This window comes from Lonchura striata, chromosome 31, assembly GCF_046129695.1.
Source record: "Lonchura striata isolate bLonStr1 chromosome 31, bLonStr1.mat, whole genome shotgun sequence".
NCBI classification, from domain to species: Eukaryota; Metazoa; Chordata; class Aves; order Passeriformes; family Estrildidae; genus Lonchura; species Lonchura striata.
In genome coordinates, this window is record NC_134633.1 from 1,122,828 (window position 1) to 1,146,915 (window position 24,088).

General features: G+C 48.1%; 1 protein-coding gene across 2 annotated transcripts; it reads right to left on the reverse strand.

Moving 5' to 3' along the window:
- On the reverse strand, positions 1 to 24,088 carry LOC110480647 (uncharacterized). Of its 2 annotated transcripts, none has more exons than XM_077789147.1 (2): positions 24,012 to 24,088; positions 1 to 1,292 (listed from the first exon to the last, which is right to left on the reverse strand). In XM_077789147.1, exon 2 carries the CDS (start codon positions 1,279 to 1,281, stop codon positions 457 to 459), a length of 825 nt encoding a protein of 274 aa, XP_077645273.1. In that variant the 5' UTR covers positions 1,282 to 1,292; positions 24,012 to 24,088; the 3' UTR covers positions 1 to 456. The 2 variants fall into 2 exon arrangements, with proteins under 2 accessions (XP_077645273.1, XP_077645272.1); XM_077789146.1 differs by having other exon boundaries at positions 1 to 1,308; positions 24,012 to 24,081.

Consider the following 24,088-nt stretch of genomic DNA (forward strand, 5'->3'; position numbering starts at 1 on the left):
AGACCAAAGCCAATTTTATTGAGTGGAGCAGGTGTTTATACAGGGATTGACTTGTATGGTGCTTATATAGGGCTGTTTTTGGTAACAATTTCCCATTGGTTACACATTCTTCGTGACATCCAGTAACCTGGTAACATTACCTTATCAAAAAGTCTCACACCATGTTGCCTGGTCAGTCTTCTTGCCAAGGGAGACTTAAAACTGTGTCTGTGTCTCCCACAGTTTCTGCTCAGTCAGGCCTCAGATATTGGGCCCCTTTATCAGCTCCATTGCTTTACTCTCTGTTTTATTCCCCATACGGGGACACCAGGGCTCTGCCCAACGGGGGTCACTGGGGATCATCCAGCCCGGATCCTCTCATGGGGGATGGAGCTGCAGCAGCACACCAAACTCTTCCTTCACTCTCTTCCCTCACTCCAAGCTCTTCCCTCACTCAGGGAACTCACAGGGCTTCCCTTAGTGGTGCCTCTGTTGGTGCTGGGTCAAATCTGAGCTCTGTGAGAAGCCCTTCCCACACTTCCCACACTCGTAGGGCCTCTCCCCGGTGTGGATGCGCCGGTGCACGATGAGGTGGGAGTTTTGCTTGAAGCCCTTCCCGCAGTCGGGGCAGCGGTAGGGCCTCTCCTCTGTGTGAATCCGCTCATGTAGAAGGAGATTGGAGCTTCTCTGAAACCTCTTCCCACACTGGGGACACTCGTAGGGCCTCTCCCCTGTGTGGATGCGCTGGTGTGCTTTCAGTTGGGATCTCCACCCAAAGCTCTTCCCACATTCCAAGCCCTCATAGGGCCGTTCCCCAGTGTGGATCACCTGGTGTTTGACCAGGCTAGACCTCTGTATGAAGCCCTTCCCACACTTCCCACACTCGTAGGGCCTATCCCCAGTGTGGATGCGCCAGTGCTCGGTGAGGTCGGAGTTTTGCTTGAAGCCCTTCCCACAGTCAGGGCAGCGGTAGGTCTTCTCCCCTGTGTGACTCCGCTCATGTCTGAGGAGATGGAAGCTGGACTGAAACCTCTTCCCACACTCCCCACACTCGTAGGGCCTCTCCCCAGTGTGGATCCTCTGGTGCTGGATGAGGCTGGAGCTCCACCTGAAACCCTTCCCACATTCCAAGCACTTGTGGGGCTTCTCCCTGCCATGAGGCTTCTCCACCAGCTCCGAGCTCCGCCTGGATCTCCGCCCGCCTTCCTGGCTCAGGGGGGCTCTTTCCTCCCTGCAGCTCCCTGGGCTGGGTTTGCAGCTCCTCCTCCTGCAGCATCTCCGGGACTTTTCCTCCTCCTCCATTCAGCCACGCCCTGGAAATGACAAATCCTGGTTTGAGGGAAAAACAAGAGAAGAGCTGCTTGGACTGGAGGTTCCGCCTTGCCCAAGTTCATCCCTGGAAGTCATTGGGAATCTTGTATCTGTAAGAACCTCCAAAACACCAAGATTCAGCCCAAAAATCCCACAAACTTCAAGACACAAATCAAAAACTCCCTGAACATCACAAGTCAGCAAAAACCTCCTCTAAAAGATAAAGATTCAGTTCCCATATAAAACCAAAGCACCAACATTTAGCCCAAGAAAGCTCAGAAACACCAAGATTCACCCCCTGAAAATCGTAGATCCATCTCCATAGTCACCTGCTGCATGTGGGGGGAGCAGCGCTCCTGGGACTGGGGGGAGGCTGCAGACACAGGGAGGGGTGGAACCTTCTGCTGCTTCCTCTTTCTGCTCCTCCTCCTTCTCTTGTGTCTCTACTCTTCCTCACACTCCTCTTCCTCCTGCTATTCCTCCTTCTCCTGCACAATCCCATCTTCTCCTGCCACCTGCATCCTTTCACCATTCTGTTCCTCAAGCCTGCTTCTCCTTCCCTTCTCCTCCTGCCCCCAGGCCCAGCACCCACTGCCAGCTCCCTCTTCCCCCCAGCCCCACAGCATCCCAGCGCAGGGGCAGGGATGGAGCTGGGGCAGGTCGGGCTGGGGCAGCGCTGGGCTCTCGGCCGCTCCCGCCCGCACTCGGTCCCCACTGCAGCCGCTCCCGCCAGGACAGCGCGCGGGGGCCCGGCCTTGGCGCTGCCCCACAACCACCTCCCCAAATTCCCCTCGCGGGGGCCACGGGGCCAAGGGGGGGGGCGCAGCTGGGGTCCAGGTGGGGAATGCAGAGACAACTTTAAGAGTGGGTCCCCAAGAAGAAGAATTGGAATTTGTGGTAGACACAGGGGCAGAAAGAACCTTACAGTTAAATATTCCAAAAGGTTATAGTGTAAGCAAAGATACTGCAAAAGTAACAGGACCAAAAGGAGAGAGTTTCACAGTACCTATTATTAAAAATGTGGTAATAGAGGGAGAAACTAGATTTTGGATGAGGGATGTTTTCTTGGTCCCAGGGGCAGGTAGCAATTTATTGGGACGAGATTTACAAGTGAAATTAGGAATAGGGGTTGTGGAGTTGTGCTATTTCAGGTTTTATTATGTAATGGTTTGTTCCGATGTACCCCCATGTTCTACTTGGTTTGTCCTTAGTTTTCCCACCTTACCCCATGTGTCAATCCTCCCCTAAGGCGCTCAGCCACTCCCTTGCCCCCTCCCAAGTGCCCTGTCAGTCACTCGGTATCCCCTCCCAGACACCTAGAAGCTTCTATCCTGGGTGCCGAGTGATTGGACAGGGGCCTGGGGCCCCTCCTACGTCTATCCCTCATTGGATCCCCTGTACATCACCCCATGCAAGAGCCACTCCCTAGTTCACCCCTATTGGTTGACTGTTTCTCCTCCCTCCCAGTTCATAAGCTGCTGCAAGCACCTGACAGTTGCTCTTGCTAGCAGGACAGTTCGGATGTTGTTAGCCCCGGTTGGGCTACAATAAATCTTGGACACACCCTAGCAGGAGTCTCTCTTTCTCTCACCACCGCGGGGTCTAGCAGCGCTTGGACAACCCACGGAGCACTCTCCAAAGCCCAGCTGGGTCCAGCGGAGGGTGCTTCATTTGCCACTCTCACCCCATCGGACAGCTAGCCGGGGCAGATCTGGGGAGGGAGCGTGACAGCCTGGCGCCCAATGTGGGGCCTCTCCAACCTGATTGACCCCATGACGGAGGACCCTCAGGATCTCGGAGACTCGAGGACTTAAACCTCCTTTGGCCGTCAAGCTACCCCGGTGGGAGCAGACCTGCGTTTTAGTGGGTGGCGCTCCCGGGGATCGGACCGGCAGCTCCGGACAGCACCTCCGGAGTCGGCTTCCTCCTGCGGCGGGATCTGCTCCGGGATTTTTCGTTTCTGCCCGACTTCTCTGGACCCTCTTTGGTAAGTAAGGGGGCCCTTGGGGCTTAGCCTCCAGTACTTTTCTGGTATTTTCTTTTCCCCTTGGGGTTTGGGGAAAAGATTCCCTTGGTGGGTGGGTATTTCTTTCTCCCGTGGTTTTGGGGAAAGATCCCACATTCTTTTTGGCGCTTCCTTTCCCGGGGTGTGGGAAGCTTTGAGGACAGTTTGGCTAAGCCATCAGGGCAGTCTTTTGTTTTTAGTTGGTATTTTCCTGGTGGTGGATTTTGTGGCGCACTTTTCCATTGTACAGCATGGGTGCTAAGCTGTCTGCGCCGGAGAAGAGATTGTTTTCCCAAGTTGTGGGTATCCTTGGTGTTGGGGAAAATTCGTTTAAGAAGTTGGACATTAAGAAGTTTGTCCAATGGCTGTCTCAGACCTTCCCCGAAATTTCGGCAAGTAAATTATATCAAGTCCCCTTTTGGGACCAAGTGGGAAGGGAGATCCTTCGGCAGTCGGATCTCTCTCTTTCCAAATTTACACATTTGGCTCTCCAAATTAGACATATTATTAAGAATAATTATGAAGGTCTGCCACAACCATCTGCAGACAAATCCATCCCCAGTTCTAGAAATCCTACCCCTCTTTCCTCTCCCTCTTTCCCAAGGTCGGGTATTCTCAGATGGGCATCCCGGTGCAGCCCGCAGGCAGATTCTGGCCCCTCTGTGAATTCCCTGGACCCCTGACAGGACAGTGCTGGCACTGTCCCGAATCTTCCTTGTTCCCCTTCTTCCTCACAACATACCACCCCGTCCCGTAAAAATTCTGTTGGGTTTAAGCTACCCCAGTTGCCTAAAACTCCCTTATCCCCTACTCCCTTAGCCCGGGATCCTCAAAATGGCTTCCCTTCTCCCTCCTTCATGAGGACACAAGATGGCGGGGACCGCATGGCTTTTCCCGCCACTTGTGCTTCTTCTTCCCATGATCCTCATCTCCCTTCCTCCCAAAACCCTTTCCAGACATTGTCCAACCCTTCCGTCCCCAAGATTTATCCGCCCATCCCTCTTCTCCACCCCCAATCTCCTCCTCTAATGAATTATGTAACACCCCACCCCTCGGCTCCACCCCTGAGGAGGGGAGGCTCCAACACGCCACTGCCTCCGACTCCGCCTCTTCCGCCTCCTCCCTCGGTTCCCACGACCCCACTTCCGGTTGCCACGCTTTGAGTTCTGGGGGGGGGGGGGGAGCGTGGGAACTCTGACCTGCCCCATTCCCTGCCTGCCTTCTCAGCTGCACCTGTCACCTTTACACCTCGGCGGGGGGGCAGGCCCCTCGCACAGTGGTCCCCCATCCCACAACAAACAATAAAGGATCTCTACAAGTCCCAAAAAGAATTTGGTCGAGAGAGTGAATATTTTAGAGGTATGTTAAAAGCAACCCTCTCCTCAGCCGAGTATGTCCCCGCTGACATCCGGACACTATTCTCATGCTTGATAACCCAAGCAGAGTTTTTAATTTGGGAATCCGAGTGGAAGTGGGAAATTAGGGAGGTGTTGCCGGACCTGTGGGCTGATGCAGAGATCTCTAGGGATGTGGATGGAGCAATTTTATCTGTGGACCATCTGTGCGGGGAAGGGGATTGGCAATTGGGAACAAAGCAGGCAGATAAAATCCCCAGGGAGGCCCTTCAGGTTTCCATTAGGACGGCAGAAAAAGCTTTCTTTAAGTTAAGACCAAGCGGCCCGGCCATTAACTTTCTTTCTATTAAGCAGGAACCTTTTGAATCATTTGTCACTTTTGTGGACTGTTTATGCACTGCCATAGAGGCTCAGGTTCCTGATGAGAGACTCAGGAGAGTGATGCTTACCGAGGTGGCCAAACAAAACGCAAATGATGCATGCCGGCAGGCAATCCTGAGTCTCCCACTGGATCCAGAGCCAACCCTCCAGGACATGCTGAACGTGTGCACCCGAAAAGTGACAGTTCCTGCCAGAGATACACCAGCAACTCCTCGGACATCACACAGGAGAGTTTCCTTTGCGGAGGCCGTAACACCCACAGCCACCCCTGTGCCGGAACGCCATTCTACCAGAGCACCTACGAGGGGATCTCAGCAAGAAAGGCCGTGTAACCTCTGCCGACAGAGAGGACACTGGGCTTCACACTGCCCATTGCGGGAGGACTTTTTAAAATATCAACAGCAGCAACAGAGGAGGAATACATCCAACACTGGGGGAAAACAAAAAAACTAACTAGCCAGCGCAGGAAACAAATACGGTGGGACTTATAACATCAAAGGAGGGGAGGGATGAGTATTCTAAAAGCCCACCTGAGGACAAAGACACTTTACCGGACTGGACTATGGCTGACGAACCAGCCTATATGGGAGAGGATGTTGATTTTATTTCCACTGCTTGGCTTGGTCGGGACCCTGACAACCCCAGGCCAATACTTAACACCTGTTCTCATCTCTCCCCATATAGGTTGGCCCTGACCGCACCGCTCCATTTGAAGGACAGTTGTTGGCATTCCATCGCAGTTGACACCGCAGACCCAGGAACCTGGAGGAACATCCATGTTGCAGAGGATAGATAGATATGATTGTTATCTTAGCTAGCTGAATGTCACTTCTGCCCTTGGATAAATCCTGGAGTGAAATGGACTGTTCCATCCTACCCCCGAAAAGATTGTGGCTCATCCCACATCTCTGTACCTGCCCCTGAAGCATCGGAGTCTGTAACCCCATTGGCCCATGCCTTGTCCCAGCCCACCTAGGAGCCCCTGATATGGGGGTCCGAGAAGCCATGCAGTCTCTTGGCCCTCTCCTCCTCTCTTGGCCCTCTCCTCCTCTCTTGTACTTCCTCCCCGCCTGGGGCTTCCCCTCTCCTAAACCCTCCGTTTCTCTCTCCCCTCCCCCGTCCTCCTAAGCCCGCCACGTGCTATGCCTGAGAGCACGAGCCTCGGGCATTCCTGAATCCTCCAATAAATCTCTCTCCCCAAGAGCAGGCTTCAGAGATCTCTGCCTCCCTACACCCCTACCGTGCAGGAGCCTGATCTTCCCACACATCCACAGTAGGTATATCATTCTTGGGGACACAAAATTCACGCCACTCAACATCACGATCACACCATGCTTAACATCCAAAAACCCTGATCAAATAGTATTGTGGCTGCACTGCTCCCATCCACCAGTCTTCCTTCCCAAGGGCCAAGTCATCGCCCAGGCCATCCCGATACCTGGACCTCCTGCACACCCAGAGGATTTGTGGAAGAGATCAGCTAAAAAGAATTACCAGGTGTGCCAGGCGCAGGTCATAGGGAAGGAAAGGCCAAAGTTATCATGTTATATGTGGAAGGATGGGGAGCATAAACATCTCAACGGATTCCTGGACACAGGGGCAGACGTGACAGTCATTCCTTCACGGGATTGGCCGTCACGATAGGAATTGCAAAACGTGGCTGGGAAAATTCAAGGTGTAGGGGGTTCACAATTGGCTAAACAATCTAAAAACATTGTAAAATTCGAGGGGCCAAACGGGCAATCGGTTTATTTACGCCCGTTTGTTTTGGATTATACGGAACCCTTGTGGGGGAGGGACCTAATGGCCCAGTGGGGGGTCACAATTGACATACCGACCCCCCAGGTTTTTCGGGCAGCGGTCACTGAGGAGCGTCCTACCCGGAAGCTCAATTGGCTTACAGATACACCAATCTGGGTAGAGCAGTGGCCGCTCAATAAGCAAAAATTAAAAGCGCTCCAGAAGCTCGTGGAGGAGCAACTCGCCAAAGGGAATATCCAGGAAACAACATCTCCCTGGAATTCCCCCGTCTTTGTCCTCCAGAAACCTGGCAAGGACGAGTGGCGCCTCCTCCATGACCTTCGTGCTATAAACAATGTAATTGAAGACATGGGCCCTCTCCAACCAGGGATGCCGTCCCCCACGATGTTACCAGAAAATTGGGAATTGGCCGTGATAGACATAAAGAACTGTTTCTTCCAAATTCCCTTACACCCTGAGGACGCACCACGGTTCGCCTTCTCGGTTCCTTCCATCAACCGAGAAGCCCCAATGGAGAGATACCACTGGAGGGTTCTGCCACAAGGCATGCAAAACAGTCCAACTATCTGCCAGTGGTACGTCTCTTCATTGCTGTCCCCTGTGCGTGCAGCCACCGAGGGCGTGATCATCCAACACTACATGGATGACATACTTATTTGTGCCCCCAACAGCGATTTACTTACATACGTGCTTGAACTGACAAACGATGCGTTGGTTGCTGTAGGGTTCGAGCTGCGAAAAGATAAAATTCAACGGATGCCACCTTGGAAATATCTGGGTTTGGAAATAAACAAGCGGACCATTGTTCCGCAGAAATTGGCTATAAAAAACACAATTCGAACCCTAGCCGACGTACAGCAGCTGTGTGGGTCTTTAAACTGGGTGAGACCCTGGTTAGGTATTATCAATGAAGACCTAGCCCCGCTTTTCAATTTATTGAAAGGGGGGGAAGAGCCCAGTTCTCCCAGGGAACTCACTCCGGAGGCCAAAGCTGCTCTACAGAGGGTTCAGGAGGCAATGTCTGCCAGGCAGGCCCACAGATACGATCCGGGCCTGCCCTTCAAATTCATCATATTGGGCAGACTGCCACACCTCCATGGGGTGATTTTTCAATGGGCAGACACCCTAGGGAAGGGCAAGGATCAGGACAAAAGGGATCCACTCTCAATCATAGAGTGGGTTTTCCTGAGTCACACTAGATCCAAAAGAATGACACGGCCACAAGAGCTGGTGGCTGATTTAATCCGCAAAGCAAGAGTGCGGATTCGGGAGCTGGCGGGGTGTGACTTCGAGTGCATCCACATTCTGCTGAAATTGGAATCGGGCCAGTTCACAAAGGCAATGTTGGAACACCTACTGCAAGAAAACGAATCATTGCAGTTTGCGCTGGACAGCTACACAGGCAAAATTTCAGTTTTGAGACCGGCCCACAAAATTTTCAATTTGGAAATCCAATTCACCTTGTCAACAAAGCAAATTCAGAGTAAAAAACCCTTGAAGGCTCTGACAGCGTCAGACGCGTCTGGAGGATCCCATAAGTCAGTAGTGACTTGGAAAGATCCTTAAACTCAGCGGTGGGAGGCAGATGTTGTTAAGGTTGAGGGTTCCCCTCAGATAGCTGAGTTGGCCACAGTTGTTAGGGCCTTCGAGCGGTTCTCTGAACCTTTCAATTTGGTTACTGATTCAGCTTACGTAGCAGGTGTAGTGTCCAGAGCACAGGATGCTATTCTGCAAGGTGTTTCCAACGATGCCCTTAATAAGTTGCTCTCAAAATTAATCAAATTAGTCTCCCACCGAGAGCAACCATTTTATGTAATGCACATCAGGTCACACACTGATCTGCTGGGGTTCTTGGCCGAGGGCAACAGGCGTGCCGATTCCCTCGCTGCCGCCCCCGCCCAGATGGTGCTGCTCCCCGACAAGTTCCAACAAGCCAAGCTAAGCCACCAGCTCTACCACCAGAATGCGTCTGGCCTGGTGAGACAATTCCACCTCACTCGTGACCAGGCCCGGGCCATCGTGGCCACCTGCCCGTCCTGTAAGTCGCTCCCATTACCATCGGTGAGCGCAGGGGCTAACCCTAGGGGTCTAAAGTCCTGCGAGGTGTGGCAAATGGACGTTACTCACATCCATTCCTTCGGGAGGATGAAGTACGTCCATGTCTCTGTGGACACCTTCTCTGGGGCAGTTTTCGCCTCTGCCCACAAAGGGGAGAAGGCAAAAGACATAAAAAAACATCTAATACAGGCCTTCTCTATGCTGGGCGTCCCTAAATTAATTAAAACTGACAATGCCCCTGGGTATACCTCCAAGGAATTCGCAGGCTTCCTACAGCAATGGGGAATAGAACACAAAACTGGCATCGCCTATTCTCCATCAGGTCAAGCCGTGGTGGAACGGACTCACCAAAGCCTTAAAAGAATGCTGAAGCAACAACAGCCGTCAGCAAAGACTGAGTCCCCCCAGGTTCGGTTGGCGCGGGCCCTTTTTACTATCAACTTTCTAAACTGTTCCTTCGAGTGCCTGAATCCTCCCATCACTAGGCACTTTAATAATCATGAGTTGAGCAAGGTCAGGGAGAAGCCGCCAGTTCTCATTAAAGATCCTGAGACCTGGTGGCAGGAGGGACCCTATGATCTAGTCACCTGGGGGCGGGGGTATGCTTGCGTATCCACACCCTCAGGCCTGAGATGGGTCCCCTCCAAATTCGTCAGACCATACATCCCGAAAGACCAGAAGAGAAAGCCGGAAAGTCCTCAGGTCGGGCACGCCGTTCTTAGACGGCGGAGAAAGTCACCCCTACCCGACTCTCCCTCTCCTCTCTCCAATTCCTGTGGCTCTCTGTTCCCCTTTGAGTTAGACCTCCCTTATCTTGAATATTAATTTACGTTTCAGTTGTTTTCCAGGACACACTCCACCCCGAACTCACCCAGGATGCGACCAACTCTGAGCCTCATCCTTCTCGGCATCACCATCGCCATAGGACCCCAGCTGGCATGGATTGTTCCTCAGCCCCCAGCCAATGTATGGACCACCCTGGCCAAATCCTTGAACCAAGATCATTTATGTTTGTCGACCACCTCAGCTGCTAATCCCTTTCTATCCTGCCTCGTGGGGATCCCATATCCTCTATACAATTTTCCTTTTACCCTCCCTATGAATGCCTCTGCTCCACGCAGAAAAGATCCGTACCTTCATCGTGCATACCGTAAAACAACCTGATGTGTGGAGAGTGTGGGTCAGATCACTTCCCATTATGAAGAAAGAGCCAGAAGAATTAGAACTACTTGGCTCCTCCCTTGCCTATACATGTATTCATTTTGTTGTCTCCAACAATCCCTTTGCCCAGCCCAGAAGGGAAATCAAACAAACCATCCCCGAGTACCAAGCAAAAAATTGGTGTGAAAAGGTTATGCAGATTCCAGGCTTCTCTACCCCCGATAATGAACCCCATTCTCTCCCCAAAGGAGTATTCTTAATTTGTGGTAATAGGGCTTGGGCAGGCATCCCCCCTCACCTGGTCGGAGGTCCGTGCACATTTGGGCAGCTGAGCTTGTTTACTCCCAACAAAACACAAATAGCTCATTGGAAAACACTAAATAAGACAGGGCAATTGGCAAGGAGAAAAAGAGATACTGGACTCATGGATTGGGACGCAAAGTGCAATGATGAAGTAATTCATGGTTCAAAGCGAAAGGCGCTGTTACCACTGCTTTTTTACCGTAGATAGCAATCGCCCAGGCATTCAATGAATTGACTGGCCTTGAATGCTGGGTAGCTAAACAAGCCAATCTTACATCAGCTGCCTTAAGCGACCTCCTAGCAGATGAGGAAGTGACGAGACAGGCTACCCTTCAAAACTGTGCAGCCATAGATTTTCTTTTGCTCCTCCATGATCATAAATGCGAAGAATTTGCTGGCCTATGTTGTATGAACTTAAGTTCTAGGGCTGAGGACGTCCGTACCACCCTCGATAAGATGCAATCCATGATTCACCATCTCAAAAAGGAATCAGCTGGATGGCTGGGGTCGCTATTTGAAGGATAGGGACTCTCCGGGTGGGTTCAATCCATTCTACAGACAGGACTAATGTTGCTGCTGGGACTCATCATTTTCATCATAGGTTTCGGTGTGGTTAGAAGTTTGCTAATGTAAGCAATCAACTCTACCATTAGCATCAACCATGCTGCACTAACTGCACCTTATGAACTGGAGCCCCTCAACAAAGAAGGACCACAGGAAGAAGAACAACAAGAAGAGGAAAACATCTGGTTTGGAGATGAGCCCATGGACTATGAAACCCCCAGTTAAAAGACTTATTTCACCCTCCCTCCTTTCTTCTTTTTTAAACAAAAAAGGGGAAGATGTGGAGTTGTGCTATTTCAGGTTTTATTATGCAATGGTTTGTTCCGATGTACCCCCATGTTCTACTTGGTTTGTCCTTAGCTTTCCCGCCTTACCCCATGTGTCAATCCTCCCCTAAGGCGCTCAGCCACTCCCTTGCCCCCTCCCAGGTGCCCTGTCAGTCACTCGGTATCCCCTCCCAGACACCTAGAAGCTTCTATCCTGGGTGCCGGGTGATTGGACAGGGGCCTGGGGCCCCTCCTACGTCTATCCCTCATTGGATCCCCTGTACATCACCCCATGCAAGAGCCACTCCCTAGTTCACCCCTATTGGTTGACTGCTTCTCCTCCCTCCCAGTTCATAAGCTGCTGCAAGCACCTGACAGTTGCTCTTGCTAGCAGGACAGTTCAGATGTTGTTAGCCCCGGTTGGGCTACAATAAATCTTGGACACACCCTAGCAGGAGTCTCTCTTTCTCTCACCACCGCGGGGTCTAGCAGCGCTTGGACAACCCACGGAGCACTCTCCAAAGCCCAGCTGGGTCCAGCGGAGGGTGCTTCATTTGCCCCTCTCGCCCCATCAGACGGCTAGCCGGGGCAGATCTGGGGAGGGAGCGCGGAAAGGGGTTGTTCCAAAAGATGGGAAGATGACAGCTAGACTTTTAAAACTAGGCCAGGAGGATTGAAGAAGAATTAACAAGGAAGTTTGGGCTGGGAAGGGAAATAGGGGAAGATTAAATATTGACCCCATAAAGATTACAATTGAGGAAAAACAAATTGTCCCATACGTGAACGGCAGTATCCTATATCTTTAGAAGGACGGGAATGTTTAAAGCCAGTAATAGAAGGACTAATAAAGGATGGGACATTAGAACCTTGTATGTCTCCCCATAATACCCCTATACTCCCAGTAAAGAAACATGATGGGAGCTATAGACTGGTACAAGCCTTAAGGGAGGTTAACAAAGGAACTCAGACCCACTATCCAGTGGTACCAAATCCTTATACTCTTTTAAGTAAAGTTCCTCCCCAGCATCAGTAGTTTAGTGTAGTGGACCTTAAGGATGCCTCTGAGGCTTGCCCATTAGCCCAGGAGAGCAAGTTATCTTTGCTTTTGAATGGAATGACCCACTAACTGGGAGAAAACAGCAATTAAGATGGACAAAACTACCACAGGGGTTTACAGAATCCCCAAACTTATTAGGACAAGCTTTAGAAACAATACTACAAACTTTCCCCACTCCCCCTGGAATACAAATTATCTAATGTATAGATGATCTTTTACTTTCTGGGGAAGCTGAAGCTAAAGTTAGAGAGGCTACTATAAAGCTTTTGAATTTTCTTGGGGAAAAAGGATTAAAGGTATCAAAAGGGAAGCTGCAATTTGTAGAATCAGAGGTAAAATATCTTGGACACTTGATTAGGAAGGGTAGTTGAAAGCTCAACCCAGACTGAAACACAGGGATTCTATCCCTTCCCCCTCCCTCTTCAAAGGGGGAAATCAGAAAGATACTCAGATTATTGGGATATTACAGATTGTGGATTGAAGGATATACACAGGCAGTAAAATTTTTGAATAAAAAAATTGACAAAGGGAGATGATATAGAAAAAGGATAATGAAAAACTAAGAAAAATGAAGTTAAAAATAGCCCAAATATCAACTTTCATCTGTATGTAAATGAAGAAAAGGGGGTAGTTCAAAATAGGGTTTTGTTTCAAGAGTGGGGAGGACTAAAGAGACCCGTGGCTTATTTATCAAAGATGTTGGATCCAGTAAATCAAGGCTGGCCAGTGTGTATTCAAGCTATAGCAGCTTCTGCAATCCTGGTAGAGGAAAGATGTAAACTGACTTTTGGAGGTAAATTAATTGTGTACTAAATTTCTTCCAATTTACATTGTGATTTTTATCTTGAAATACATAACTTACTGTACTCTAAGTTTGAAAAACTAGTTTACAGCTGTGACATAGCAAAACCAGCTATTAACTTGAGTCAATGCAGGCTGTTCAATCAAGTGTTCTTAGTGTGTAAAGTTAAACTAAAGGTAAAACCAGCTGCTTGGTAGGTCAATGAGAAACATTTTTCCTTCCAACCAGTCCTTTTTCAAGTACCCAAATGTATTTTGCTTTCTTAGTTTTTTTGTTTTGTTTGTTTGTTAGTTTTTCTGGAAGTGCTAACTACTTGCAGTGCATCTAGAACAGCAATTCAAGTTGTGCATACAAAACACTTCTAAAAAAATAGTGCTCATTTTTTCCCAGAATGGGAGGTGGCTACATATAGAAAAGAGAACCTACAAAGCTAGATGAAGAAAAAGTTTCAGTATCTTCTAATGCAAGCTGTTTATTTGTTAGTTTCAGCATCACAGAGGATGTGTGACACACACATATGAAAAAGATGGTGAGGGAGATCTCTGTTTACTATGGTTTCCTATTTCTTGAATGAGTTAGAGAGCTATGAAGCAATTGTGATTCCTTGTGTGGATTACCCAGGCCTGCAGGGAGGGCTTGGCCATGATTCCCTCTGTGCTGCAGGCAGCCCTGCAGCGTGGCAGCAGTGGCTTGCCTCTGGTGAGTTTGCAGGCAGGGTGCTCCAGCACTGCAGTGCTCAGGGGCAGTTTCCTATTTTGACATCAAAGCTTAAATTCAAGAGTGCTTCTTCCCATCCAGTTATTGTTTGTACCGTAGAAACCTCTTCAGAGAGTGTTTCCTGGCAGTCAAAAAAAAGAGAGTATTGCAGAGATAAATTCCTTACTTGCCGTCTCCCCCACTGTATCCACATTTTGTCTATTCCCTCTTCAAATTATAGATTGGTAAAACTCATGCTCTGTGTCCTCAGATGCCCTTCCCAAATCAAACCTTGGCTTCTTTGCAAATTATATTGCACTAACAAGGATTGCCTTCAATTTTTTAGTGCAGGCAAGGTCACTTGGGAAGTAAGTTGTTGTTTACCTTGTTCCTACAACCCTTTCAAGCTTGTGAATGGAAAATTGTGACAGCAAAATAAGTCTTTAGTTTTAGCACTGTCAGCTGTGGGTAGCTGGTAGCCCTTGGTGGAGGGTGCCGTGAATTACAGGCCTGCAGAACACACATAACAAAAGTAATTTAATTTGTAAGGAAGTTGGAAAAGGAGGGAGAGGTGATTGGCAGACTCACCTCTCCAGGATGTAGGACTAATGTTAGAAAGTGGACTGATATTGGAATGTGGATGTTGAAATGTGAAGAGAGAAAAAGAGAGCGAATGAGAGAGAAAGGGAAAGAGAGAGAGAGAGAGAGAAGGAGGGAGAGCGAAATACACCCCAAAGTCCCCATACCATCGCTATTTGTAAGTTCTCCCCCATTCCTGCTAGACAGAGTGACAACAAGGGGAGGGGAGTGACAAGGACAGAGTCAAAACCAAAGCTGTGAAAAACAGGGAGAGTGGGACTGCCAATACAGATAAGATCAAAGCAGAGATAGCTGACTCTCACAAAGTGGATTATGTTTTTAAACAAGACTTCTTTTCTTTCCTTCTGATTTTTGTTGTTAAGAAGAGAAGGCTTTTGTTCTGAAGAATGGGTCTGTAAGACTAAAACAGATGTTGCCTAAAAAGCAAAAAACCAAGAGATGTGATACATCTCCTGTTAAATTTGGCCTAGTCTTTTTTTATTTAACTAACTATAGCTCACAGGAAGAAGAATTGGCCTCTGCAGCAATTAGCACAGCTGGATACAAGAAGAAGAAGCAGCTATAGAAAAAGTTTGTAGTTAAACCCAGAAAGTTTTGAAGAAAACTAATGGTAAAAGTTAATGCAGTATTGTTTTTCTTTTAACACTGTGTTATTGAGAAGTCCTTTCCAGGTACCACTGAAGCAGCAATCCGAACCACGGAAAGAGGGTGAATTCATGCCAGCAAAATAAAAGAATTTGTGAAGAAACGTGAGGAATGGACTATCACATCTAAACCGGGTGATACCAAATTGACTTTCAACCAGGACTGGGTGGTAATGGTTTGGGAAGACCCACATGATCCAAGGCAGGTACAAAGAATAACACCTAACTGAGAAATAAGGCAAAGCTTGCATCACTGGTTCTAAGCCCTGCCTGAATAAGCCCTGAGACGCCTCCGACACCTCCTTGGCAGAGGAACACTGCCACTTCAAACAGGAGGATCTGGAGTGTTTGAGTCAAAGAGTTCTTATAGTCTGGCCTTAGCCTGTGACTTGTACAGGCAAGAAGGGAAATTACCATTAATACTATGCTGTATACTTTATTTGATTCATCCCCATATTGGACATGGCAGCTGGGTTATAAGTGAATGTTTAAATTATGAGAATAATTGGCATTGTGGTTCACAAAATCTATGTTCTCGTTGCAAGAAGTATTGAGTACTGAATCAATCCCCTATACAGAAAGATCTCAAAAACTGAAGTAATAAATTGGTTTTGTAGATGGGAATTATCAGTGCCTGTGGACTGAGAGATACCTGAGGAATGGTGGAAAACCACAGTTAAAAGGTGTCAAAAACAATTTGCCTGGAAATGAGTAAAAAAGGTGCGGTGGTGTGTTTTTATTTTATTTGATATTTGTTCAGTGTCTGTTCACCCCCCAACCCCCCAATCTCCTCCTCTCCCCAACTGTCAATCTCCTCAAGCTCTTCCCTAACCCACTCCTCTCCAAGTTGTCAATCCTCCCTTTCCCTGCCCCTTTCCCCAGAACATTCCCTGTCTATTTAGTGAGGCTCAACACCCTATTGGTTACTTTGTGTTACTCCACTCCCCTGGTTCCCCTGATTAGTCTGTGCTATGTTAGTCCCTCCATAAACTCCTCCCCAGCCCGACCCTCATTGGTTGCTGTTCCTACTCCCCTCCTCTTGAGTTCTGTATAAAACCTTTGCCCCCCCTCTCAAGGGGGTCTTGGGGCTCACCGAATAAATCCATCTTGTTCACCCCCAAGTCCCGTGTCGCCTCCCTCTGTTCCCGCGCCACCGACTGGGACAGCAGAGCACCCCGGGGGGAGCGGCCGCCCGTTCTCTTCCCTCTCGCCGCCCAGCACGGCACCGCTCGGGGTGCCGCGGCGAGGGGGGGCGCATACCACGCCGTGACAAATGGTAGCAGAGGATGGTTCCCTCCTTCGTCTTCTAGAAAAAACGGGCAAATTTGTGGGGGCGCCCGCCTCACAGGAGAAGAAGGAGGGAAGAGGAACATCTACGGCCGTGGGAGCTCTGCCCGGTGCTAAGAGGAGCTGAACGCCGAGCGAAGAAGATTGAGGCTCCGGGACCCTCTTTCGCCCTTGTCATCGTGCTCTCTATCTGCCCGGGAGCAGCCACGGCCGGGCTGCAGAGCTTTTTGGCGGGTAGACCTACCTAAGGGCGAAGAGGGCGGTTTGGCAGTGGCTCGGGGGAGCCTGAAGAAGGGCTGACCGAGAAGGGGTTCCTCGGTCAGCATCTGCAGGGAGACCACCGGAGGCCGACAGTGGCCGAAACCAAGGCTTCGGGGACGAGTCTTGGTTTAACGGGAACACCCAGGCCTCCGGAAGGGCCAAACCGAGAGGGAACATCTCCAGTTCGAGTGCGATTCTTCCATCGAATCAAGGAAAAGATTCAAGTCATCACCGCCCGGGCCCAGAAGGTAAGGTGGGCTAGATGGGGTGGGGGTCGCCCCGACGGGTGGCTGGGTCTGCCACTTTTCTTTTTGCGTTTTAACCCCCGTCTGCGCCCAGACGGGGGCTGTCTGTGGCATGTCCCTGGCAGGCGGGTGGGTTTTCTTTTTCTGGGGGAGGGCTACCCCTGAGTAGTACTTTTCCCCTAGTCATCTGTGGGGACCCATATTTGATCACTTTTTCTTTTTCTTGAAAAGGTTGTTTTCTCTATCCTCCCCACCCATGCTGGGCTGGACGGAGGGGGTAGAAAAGACACCAGTAGGGAACAGTTAAGAGGGCGACATGTTAATTATGGGAGGGTTGTTAAAAGAGGCCCTTTACATCCAGCTGCGTCGGGCCCCCCTCCTGTAAATTTCCCTTTTTGCTTCTGTGAAGCTCCCCATACCCTCATCCCCTCGGACTTTCCTAAACCTTTTCCCTATCCTCCCTTGGGGATTGCTGTGGCCGAGCCGCCCTAAGTGCCCTGCCAGACACTGCTCAGGCCAAGTGCAGTGTGCCCGGCACCCCCTCCCAAGATGGCGCTGGCCACGCCGCTTGGAACCCATTTTCCCGCCTTGACCCTTCTTTTCCGCCCCTGGTTTCCCGCCAGTCCCGTCTCTCCCTCAATGGCCCTGCACCATCCCTGCACGAGGCCAGTTCCTATTGGGGGAGGCGGGGTTGGATATTCCCCTATTCTTCTTCGGGCTCGTTCTCCGAGGGGAAGGATCGGGAGGGACCCTCCTCCAAGGACATAGAGCCGAAACCCGAGACTGAGGATCCGCCATTTTGTCTTCCCCCTAAAATGGCAGCACCCCGGTCCACCCCTTACCGATTCCCCCTGTTAATCATGGCAATCACTAATTAAGTGATTGTCTGATTCCCCTAGCCTATTCCTTAATTTACCCTACCCAATGTTCCTTTTTATTTAACTACAAATTCTTCTTTTTGCTTCTAATTACTTTTCAAATAATTTACTTGTTGAGTTATATTTTATAGAAAGAAAGGCTGTATTTGTGATCATCATTGCTACAAGGATCACGTAGCTGCTGCGTTACTTCAGGCTTGCTGTGTTGCTACAAGGTTTAAAATTTATTAGTTATATTTAAGTGATCTTTTAATATAGATTATTCAAATTATCTTATTTAGTTGTTTTTGTTAGAATCATTTGAATAATATAGTTTTATATTAAATCTACATCCTAATTGTTTTCAGTTTATCAATTACTTTATTTGATTGTGTTATTAGACAAAAAATTGTCCAATTTAATTATTTAATTCCAATAATTCTATTTAATAATTCTATTTAAATTGGATAGTGGTGATTTTAATTATTCTAATTCAATTATTTAGTTTAAATTCTGTTAATTATTTCCTTCTATTTCAATCACCTGATTTTTAATTATTCTTGGTTAATCTGATTTCAATTCTATTTGTTTTATTTAATTGTTTCTTAGATTTATTCATTTTAATTATTTTAATGCATTACTTATCTTTATTATCATTGTTTGTTACAATTGTTTCTTTATTGCAATTACACAATTTTAATTCAAATTAATTTAATTATAATTGTTTTATTCAAATTCAAATATTTTATTTTAATTGTTTTATTTCAGTTGTTTCAATTAGATTCCGATATTTATTTCTGCTTGTTTTCAATCACTTAACCATTCCATCTAATATTATTTATATTATTTTGGATTGCTACTCAGAGCAGCAAAACAGCAAGTTTTGGGTAGTTTTGTGTCTGATGTAAGAGCAATTTAGCCAGACAAAGTTGCAGGCCAGTCCCTTAACCTGAGCCAAGCAGCAGCAGTTCCAGCACCGCCAGTTCCAGCTCCTCCACATAGCCACCCATTTCCAACTGGCTCAACAGCAGTAGCGACAAGCCCAGCCTCCGCAGCAGCAGGCTCTCTCAAAGCCACCAGCAGGCACAGACCCTTGTAGTGCAACCTATGTTGCAGTCCCAGCCACAGCGTTTGCAGCTCCAGCAGGACAGTCTGCGCCAGGCAGCCACCAAGTCAACCCCCCCGGCCTCGGGACCCTTCAAAGAATCGCAGTACCTTCAGGCCATCCTCAGCGAAGAACTCTCTGCAAGTATCACGCCAGGTACAACTCAACTAAACGGACTTTAAAGCTGCATGTTTACTTTCCAGCACACAGTGCCTCAGACACTTAATTCTGTGCACTGGCTGCTGTGATGAGAACCGATGGTCCGGGAGTGTTTTGGGTTTATTACCAAACATCTGCAGTGCCAGGCCCCTGTGCTGTGCTCGCCTGGAGGCCAAGCCTGAAACAAAAGTCTCCCGTTCCACCTTCATGACGATAGGTTGGCAGTCGCAAGTCGGCAACACCTCTGCTTTATTATCTGACACTTCACATCTAAAAAGTCTTCTCTTTCTATTTACTTTCAAAAATTTTATTTCATGTGGTACATTTACTTTTGCATTGTATATCAAAAAACAATTTTGTATATTTTATATTAAGTAATCCTGTAAACGTAATTAATTTATATTTTTCTGATGGTTTTCAACTTATGTCCATTTGGTAATTTGTAATTTTACCATATGATTTTGCTGTATCTTGTACATGAAGTTTATATTATTTATATGATGTATTGATATGTTTAAACACCGAAACTCTCTTTCCTTTTGTAAAAAGAAAGGGGGAGATGCGGTGGTGTGTTTTTATTTTATTTGATATTTGTTCAGTGTCTGTTCACCCCCCAACCCCCCAATCTCCTCCTCTCCCCAACTGTCAATCTCCCCAAGCTCTTCCCTAACCCACTCCTCTCCAAGTTGTCAATCCTCCCTTTCCCTGCCCCTTTCCCCAGAACATTCCCTGTCTATTTAGTGAGGCTCAACACCCTATTGGTTACTTTGTGTTACTCCACTCCCCTGGTTCCCCTGATTAGTCTGTGCTATGTTAGTCCCTCCATAAACTCCTCCCCAGCCCGACCCTCATTGGTTGCTGTTCCTACTCCCCTCCTCTTGAGTTCTGTATAAAACCTTTGCCCCCCCTCTCAAGGGGGTCTTGGGGCTCACCGAATAAATCCATCTTGTTCACCCCCAAGTCCCGTGTCGCCTCCCTCTGTTCCCGCGCCACCGACTGGGAGAGCAGAGCAACCCGGGGGGAGCGGCCGCCCGTTCTCTTCCCTCTCGCCGCCCAGCACGGCACCGCTCGGGGTGCCGCGGCGAGGGGGGGCGCATGCCGCGCCGCGACAAAAAGGAGTGACAAGGGAAACAGAGGGCAAGCCTGGATTGAGCACTGTACTCACCAGCGAGAAGATCACACGTACCAGCTGTGGGCAGCAACCCCACAGGCAGGGGAGGTGGGGGTATAAGCCACGCCAGACCTCTGTCATTCCTGTTTCTGTCTCCCATTTGTTGTCTTTTCCCTACTGAGATAGCAGCAAGATCGTGTCACAAATGCTACAGAAAGTGTTACATGGAAAGAAACCAAAGTTCCTTTTTGTTACACACACCCATGTCAACAGCCACTGTTATAACCCATCCAAATTAAGTACCTGCAGGAAAAAGGGGGAAAATTATCACATTACAAAGAACTTAGGGAAAAGTAGTAATACTTGGGGCATGGAATGTCCAAAAGGAGAGAGATGGATTTGTTTTACATTTGATCTTAGAAATATAGTCCAAGATTCTGTAAAGAGACAATTAGTAAAAGAAAGGTAAAACAAGCACAGCAGTCTAGCTCTGTGTTAACTCCAAATTATATCCTGAGTCATATTAAATGACTCCAAGCACTTATAGAGAAGAAACAAACAAAGCTGCTCAGGCATTGGAATTAATATTGAGTCTGCAAAGCCAAACATCACCTGCAGTGTATTAAAATAGGTTGGCTTTATGCTATTTATTGGCTAAAGAATGGGGTGTACAGATTGTTGAAAATAGATGGCAATGAGGATGTCATCCTGGAAAAAACAAAGGATATCAGAAAAAAATTATGACCCAGGTATCAGTCCAAAAATGGGAAAATAATGTTAAAAACTAGCAGGTGGGGTAATGTATTGAGAATGGGATGGTGGAAGAAATTAGGCTTCTTCCTTTTATGTGTTACAAGTGTTTTGATATTTCTTCTTTGTTTAATCCCATGTTTTATTTGATTACCAACAGAGTCCAAAGAATGCAAGAGGACAGGAAATATTCTTTATAAATCATTTGGCTTGAGCAGTAAGAGGTGGGATTGTGAAAAATGCATATTTATGATTGGCTTTTCGCAAATGTTACAATGAATATTATATGTGTAAGGTTAGAAAGTTATGCTGTATTAATTCCCTTACGTATTGTGTTAAGTGTAGTTTTAGGTTACAACATAATGTTAAAATAGAGATTATGTATGTGGGGGGAGTTTTCTTTTTAGGAATGAGATGCTCCCTTTGAAGAACACCTAAATCTTCCAGAGAGGAATTTATGGGTTCTTATCAGAAGAAGCTTATTTCTTCAGGCCTTGCTCAGACTTAAAGACGCCAGGGGATTAAAGGGAACAGTTGACATAAAACAGACAGAGTTTCTTGTTTAGAATAGAATGTATGCATAACAATGAAGGATGTATGAATATGCAACAAGTGTCTTGGTTTAAGGGTGATTCCTTTGTTCACAAGTCATGCTTTTCTTGACTTAGTGTCCGAGAGCATCTGGACGTCTGTAATTTTTTGCTTTTTTTGTCTTGTAATTGTCCTAACTCTAATTGTATTCTTATTTTTATAACCACTTTATTATTATTAAACTTTTAAAATTTTAAAAACCAAGTGATTAGAGTTTTTCAAAATTTTCAAAACTAGATGAGATTTAAACGTGACCCTTTAACACATAAACAATAAATAGATTATTTGAAGGGGGAAAAAAAAAGCAGCAGGTTGTGGGGGGGGCACAAGTGAGGCTGCTGAAGGCTGCTGTGGAAGAGAAGCTGCATTCCAGGCACCCAGAAGGAGCTTCAGAAATCCAAATTAACACTGCCAGGGCAAAGTGGGGACAATGTACCTGGCTCTTCTTGCCTGGGGCAGGAATTGCTGATCCCCTCTGCCCCTCACCCCAAGCTCTGCCTGCTTGCACAGATGGAATCTGCACAGCTGAAGGCAGAGCCCATGCTGAGGATCTCTGACTCTGCAACAGAAATGGCTGAAGCTGCAAAGGGAAACAGCAAATGGAGAATGCTGGGAAAACTTCACTAAAATAAGGGGGGGAGGATCATCCCTCTGCCCACTCCAACATCTGCTGTCACTGTCTGTGCTGTACAGGGTGTATCAGAGCACTGGGCTTTTGCTAGAACAAGCTCAGGAGTAAGAAAAATAATGGTCAATTGATGCAGCCCCAGTTTGAGGGAGTGCCCAAACATGGGGAAAAGATGAAGGGCCACCAGAAGAAATCCTACAACACCATGGACCAGCCCCTGGGAACCAAAATTATTTTGTGAAAAATATATGTTATATGGCTCCACGAAGATAGTTACTATATGTATTATGTTATATTGATTAGTTGTGCTGTATTAAACTTTTAATAGTATGGTAAATGTAGCTTTGTAGATAAAATGAAGCTTTAGTAGTTAAAAGAGAAAATATGCATTGGGGGGGTTTAAGAAATGAGAACACCTAAATTCTCCAGACAAGAGGAATTTATGGTCTTCTTACTAGAAGAAGCTAATTTCTTCAGGCCATGCTCAGACTGGAGGATGCTGTGGGGATTAAAAAAAACAGCTGACATACAACAGACAGAGTTCCTTGTTTTAAATAGAATGTATGCATAATCATGAATATGCAACAGTGTATTTTTTTAGGGGTGATTCCTTTATTCACAAGGTATACTTGTTATGGCTTAAGTGCCCAAGAGAGCATCCAGACATCTGTAAGTCTTGCCTTTTTATTGTCTTGCAATTGTTCTAAATCTAAATTTTTATTAGTCAAATTGTATTCCTATTTTTCTAACCATTTCACTAGTATTAAACTTCTCACATTTTAAAAACCAAGTCATTGGCGTTTCTCACAAATTCCTATCAGGAGACAGAGAACCCATTTATCATTTCAATGGCATCATTAGATTACAAGCTGTCCTCGGAATAAGAAACAACCAGACAGCTCCAGCTCCTGACCTTCCTGCCGACCAAGCCACAGAAATGAGGAACACAACATTTCACCAGGGGATGGGATCAGATTATCTCTTAGCAGAAAAAACAGGAGTTTGTGGAAAACTCAGTGATTCAAACTGATGTTGGCAAAGAGATGACAAGAGAAAACTGCGAAAAAAGATAACAAAGCAAATAGGAGAGCAGTTTATGTATTGCTCCAAACATGGAAAGGATGGAAATGGGACACGGTTCCCCGGCTCCCCAGCAGACCAGAGGCCAAACGAATGCTGCTTCTCCTCTTCTGTGCTGCAGCAACTCTCATCTTTTTACCATGCTCCACACCTTGGCAGTGCAGCTCATCCAGCAGCTGAGCCAGGGCATGCAGGTGGCAGCCAGGCCTCCTGATCCACAAACGCCTACAAAAGGACAGGGAATGAGGGCACCGAGAATAATCCCAAAACCAAAGAGGACCCGGGAAGAACAAAACAGAGTCAAGGAGTGAATCTGCCTGGAAGTAGGGCCAGGCACTTGTAGAGAAGGAAGTAACGGGAGAAACCATCAGTTCAATTAAATGTTCCAAATTGACCTAGACAGCTGCTCAAAGTCCCGGAACATTCCCGAACTTCGAGGAGAAGCACAAAGACTTAACAGAGCCATGAATATCGGCTGTTCTACAAAAGGAGGGTGCACATTAACGAGGACAGGCTCCAGGCGCATCGGGAAGTCGGAACCTTCCAAGGAACTCAGCCGGTGGGCAAAGGCAGAGGGAGATGCGGCCGGGAAAATGAGGATAAAAAGGAGGCTGCGGACTACAAGCACGGCAGAGAGCGCACGGCAAATGCCCCACGGCCTCTGCCCCTGCTCGGCAATAAAGTCACTTTGACAGGACTCCTCGCTCTCCCCCGGGCACACGAACCTCCGGCGACGGGAATTTCCCCGCCCGCTCCCGGCCGCGGGGCAGCCCCTCTGTCCCACCCACAGCAGCCGGGCCGAGCCAGCGCTGCTCCGGCAGCGGCTCCTGCCCGGCCCCGGCGGGAAGGAGACCGCGGGCAGCCGCTCCCGCAGCGCCCTCGGCCCGGGGCCGGCACGGGCCGGACACGGCACCGGCGAGCCGCCGGAGCCCCCTGCCGCCCCCTCCGCCCGCAGCCAGCCCCGAGCCCCCGCAGAGCCCAGCGCGGCTCCCACCTGCGCCGGGGCCGCCTCCGAGCTCCGCCGCCGCCGCCTCACCGCGCTCCGGCCGCTGCCGCCGCTGCCGGGCCCGC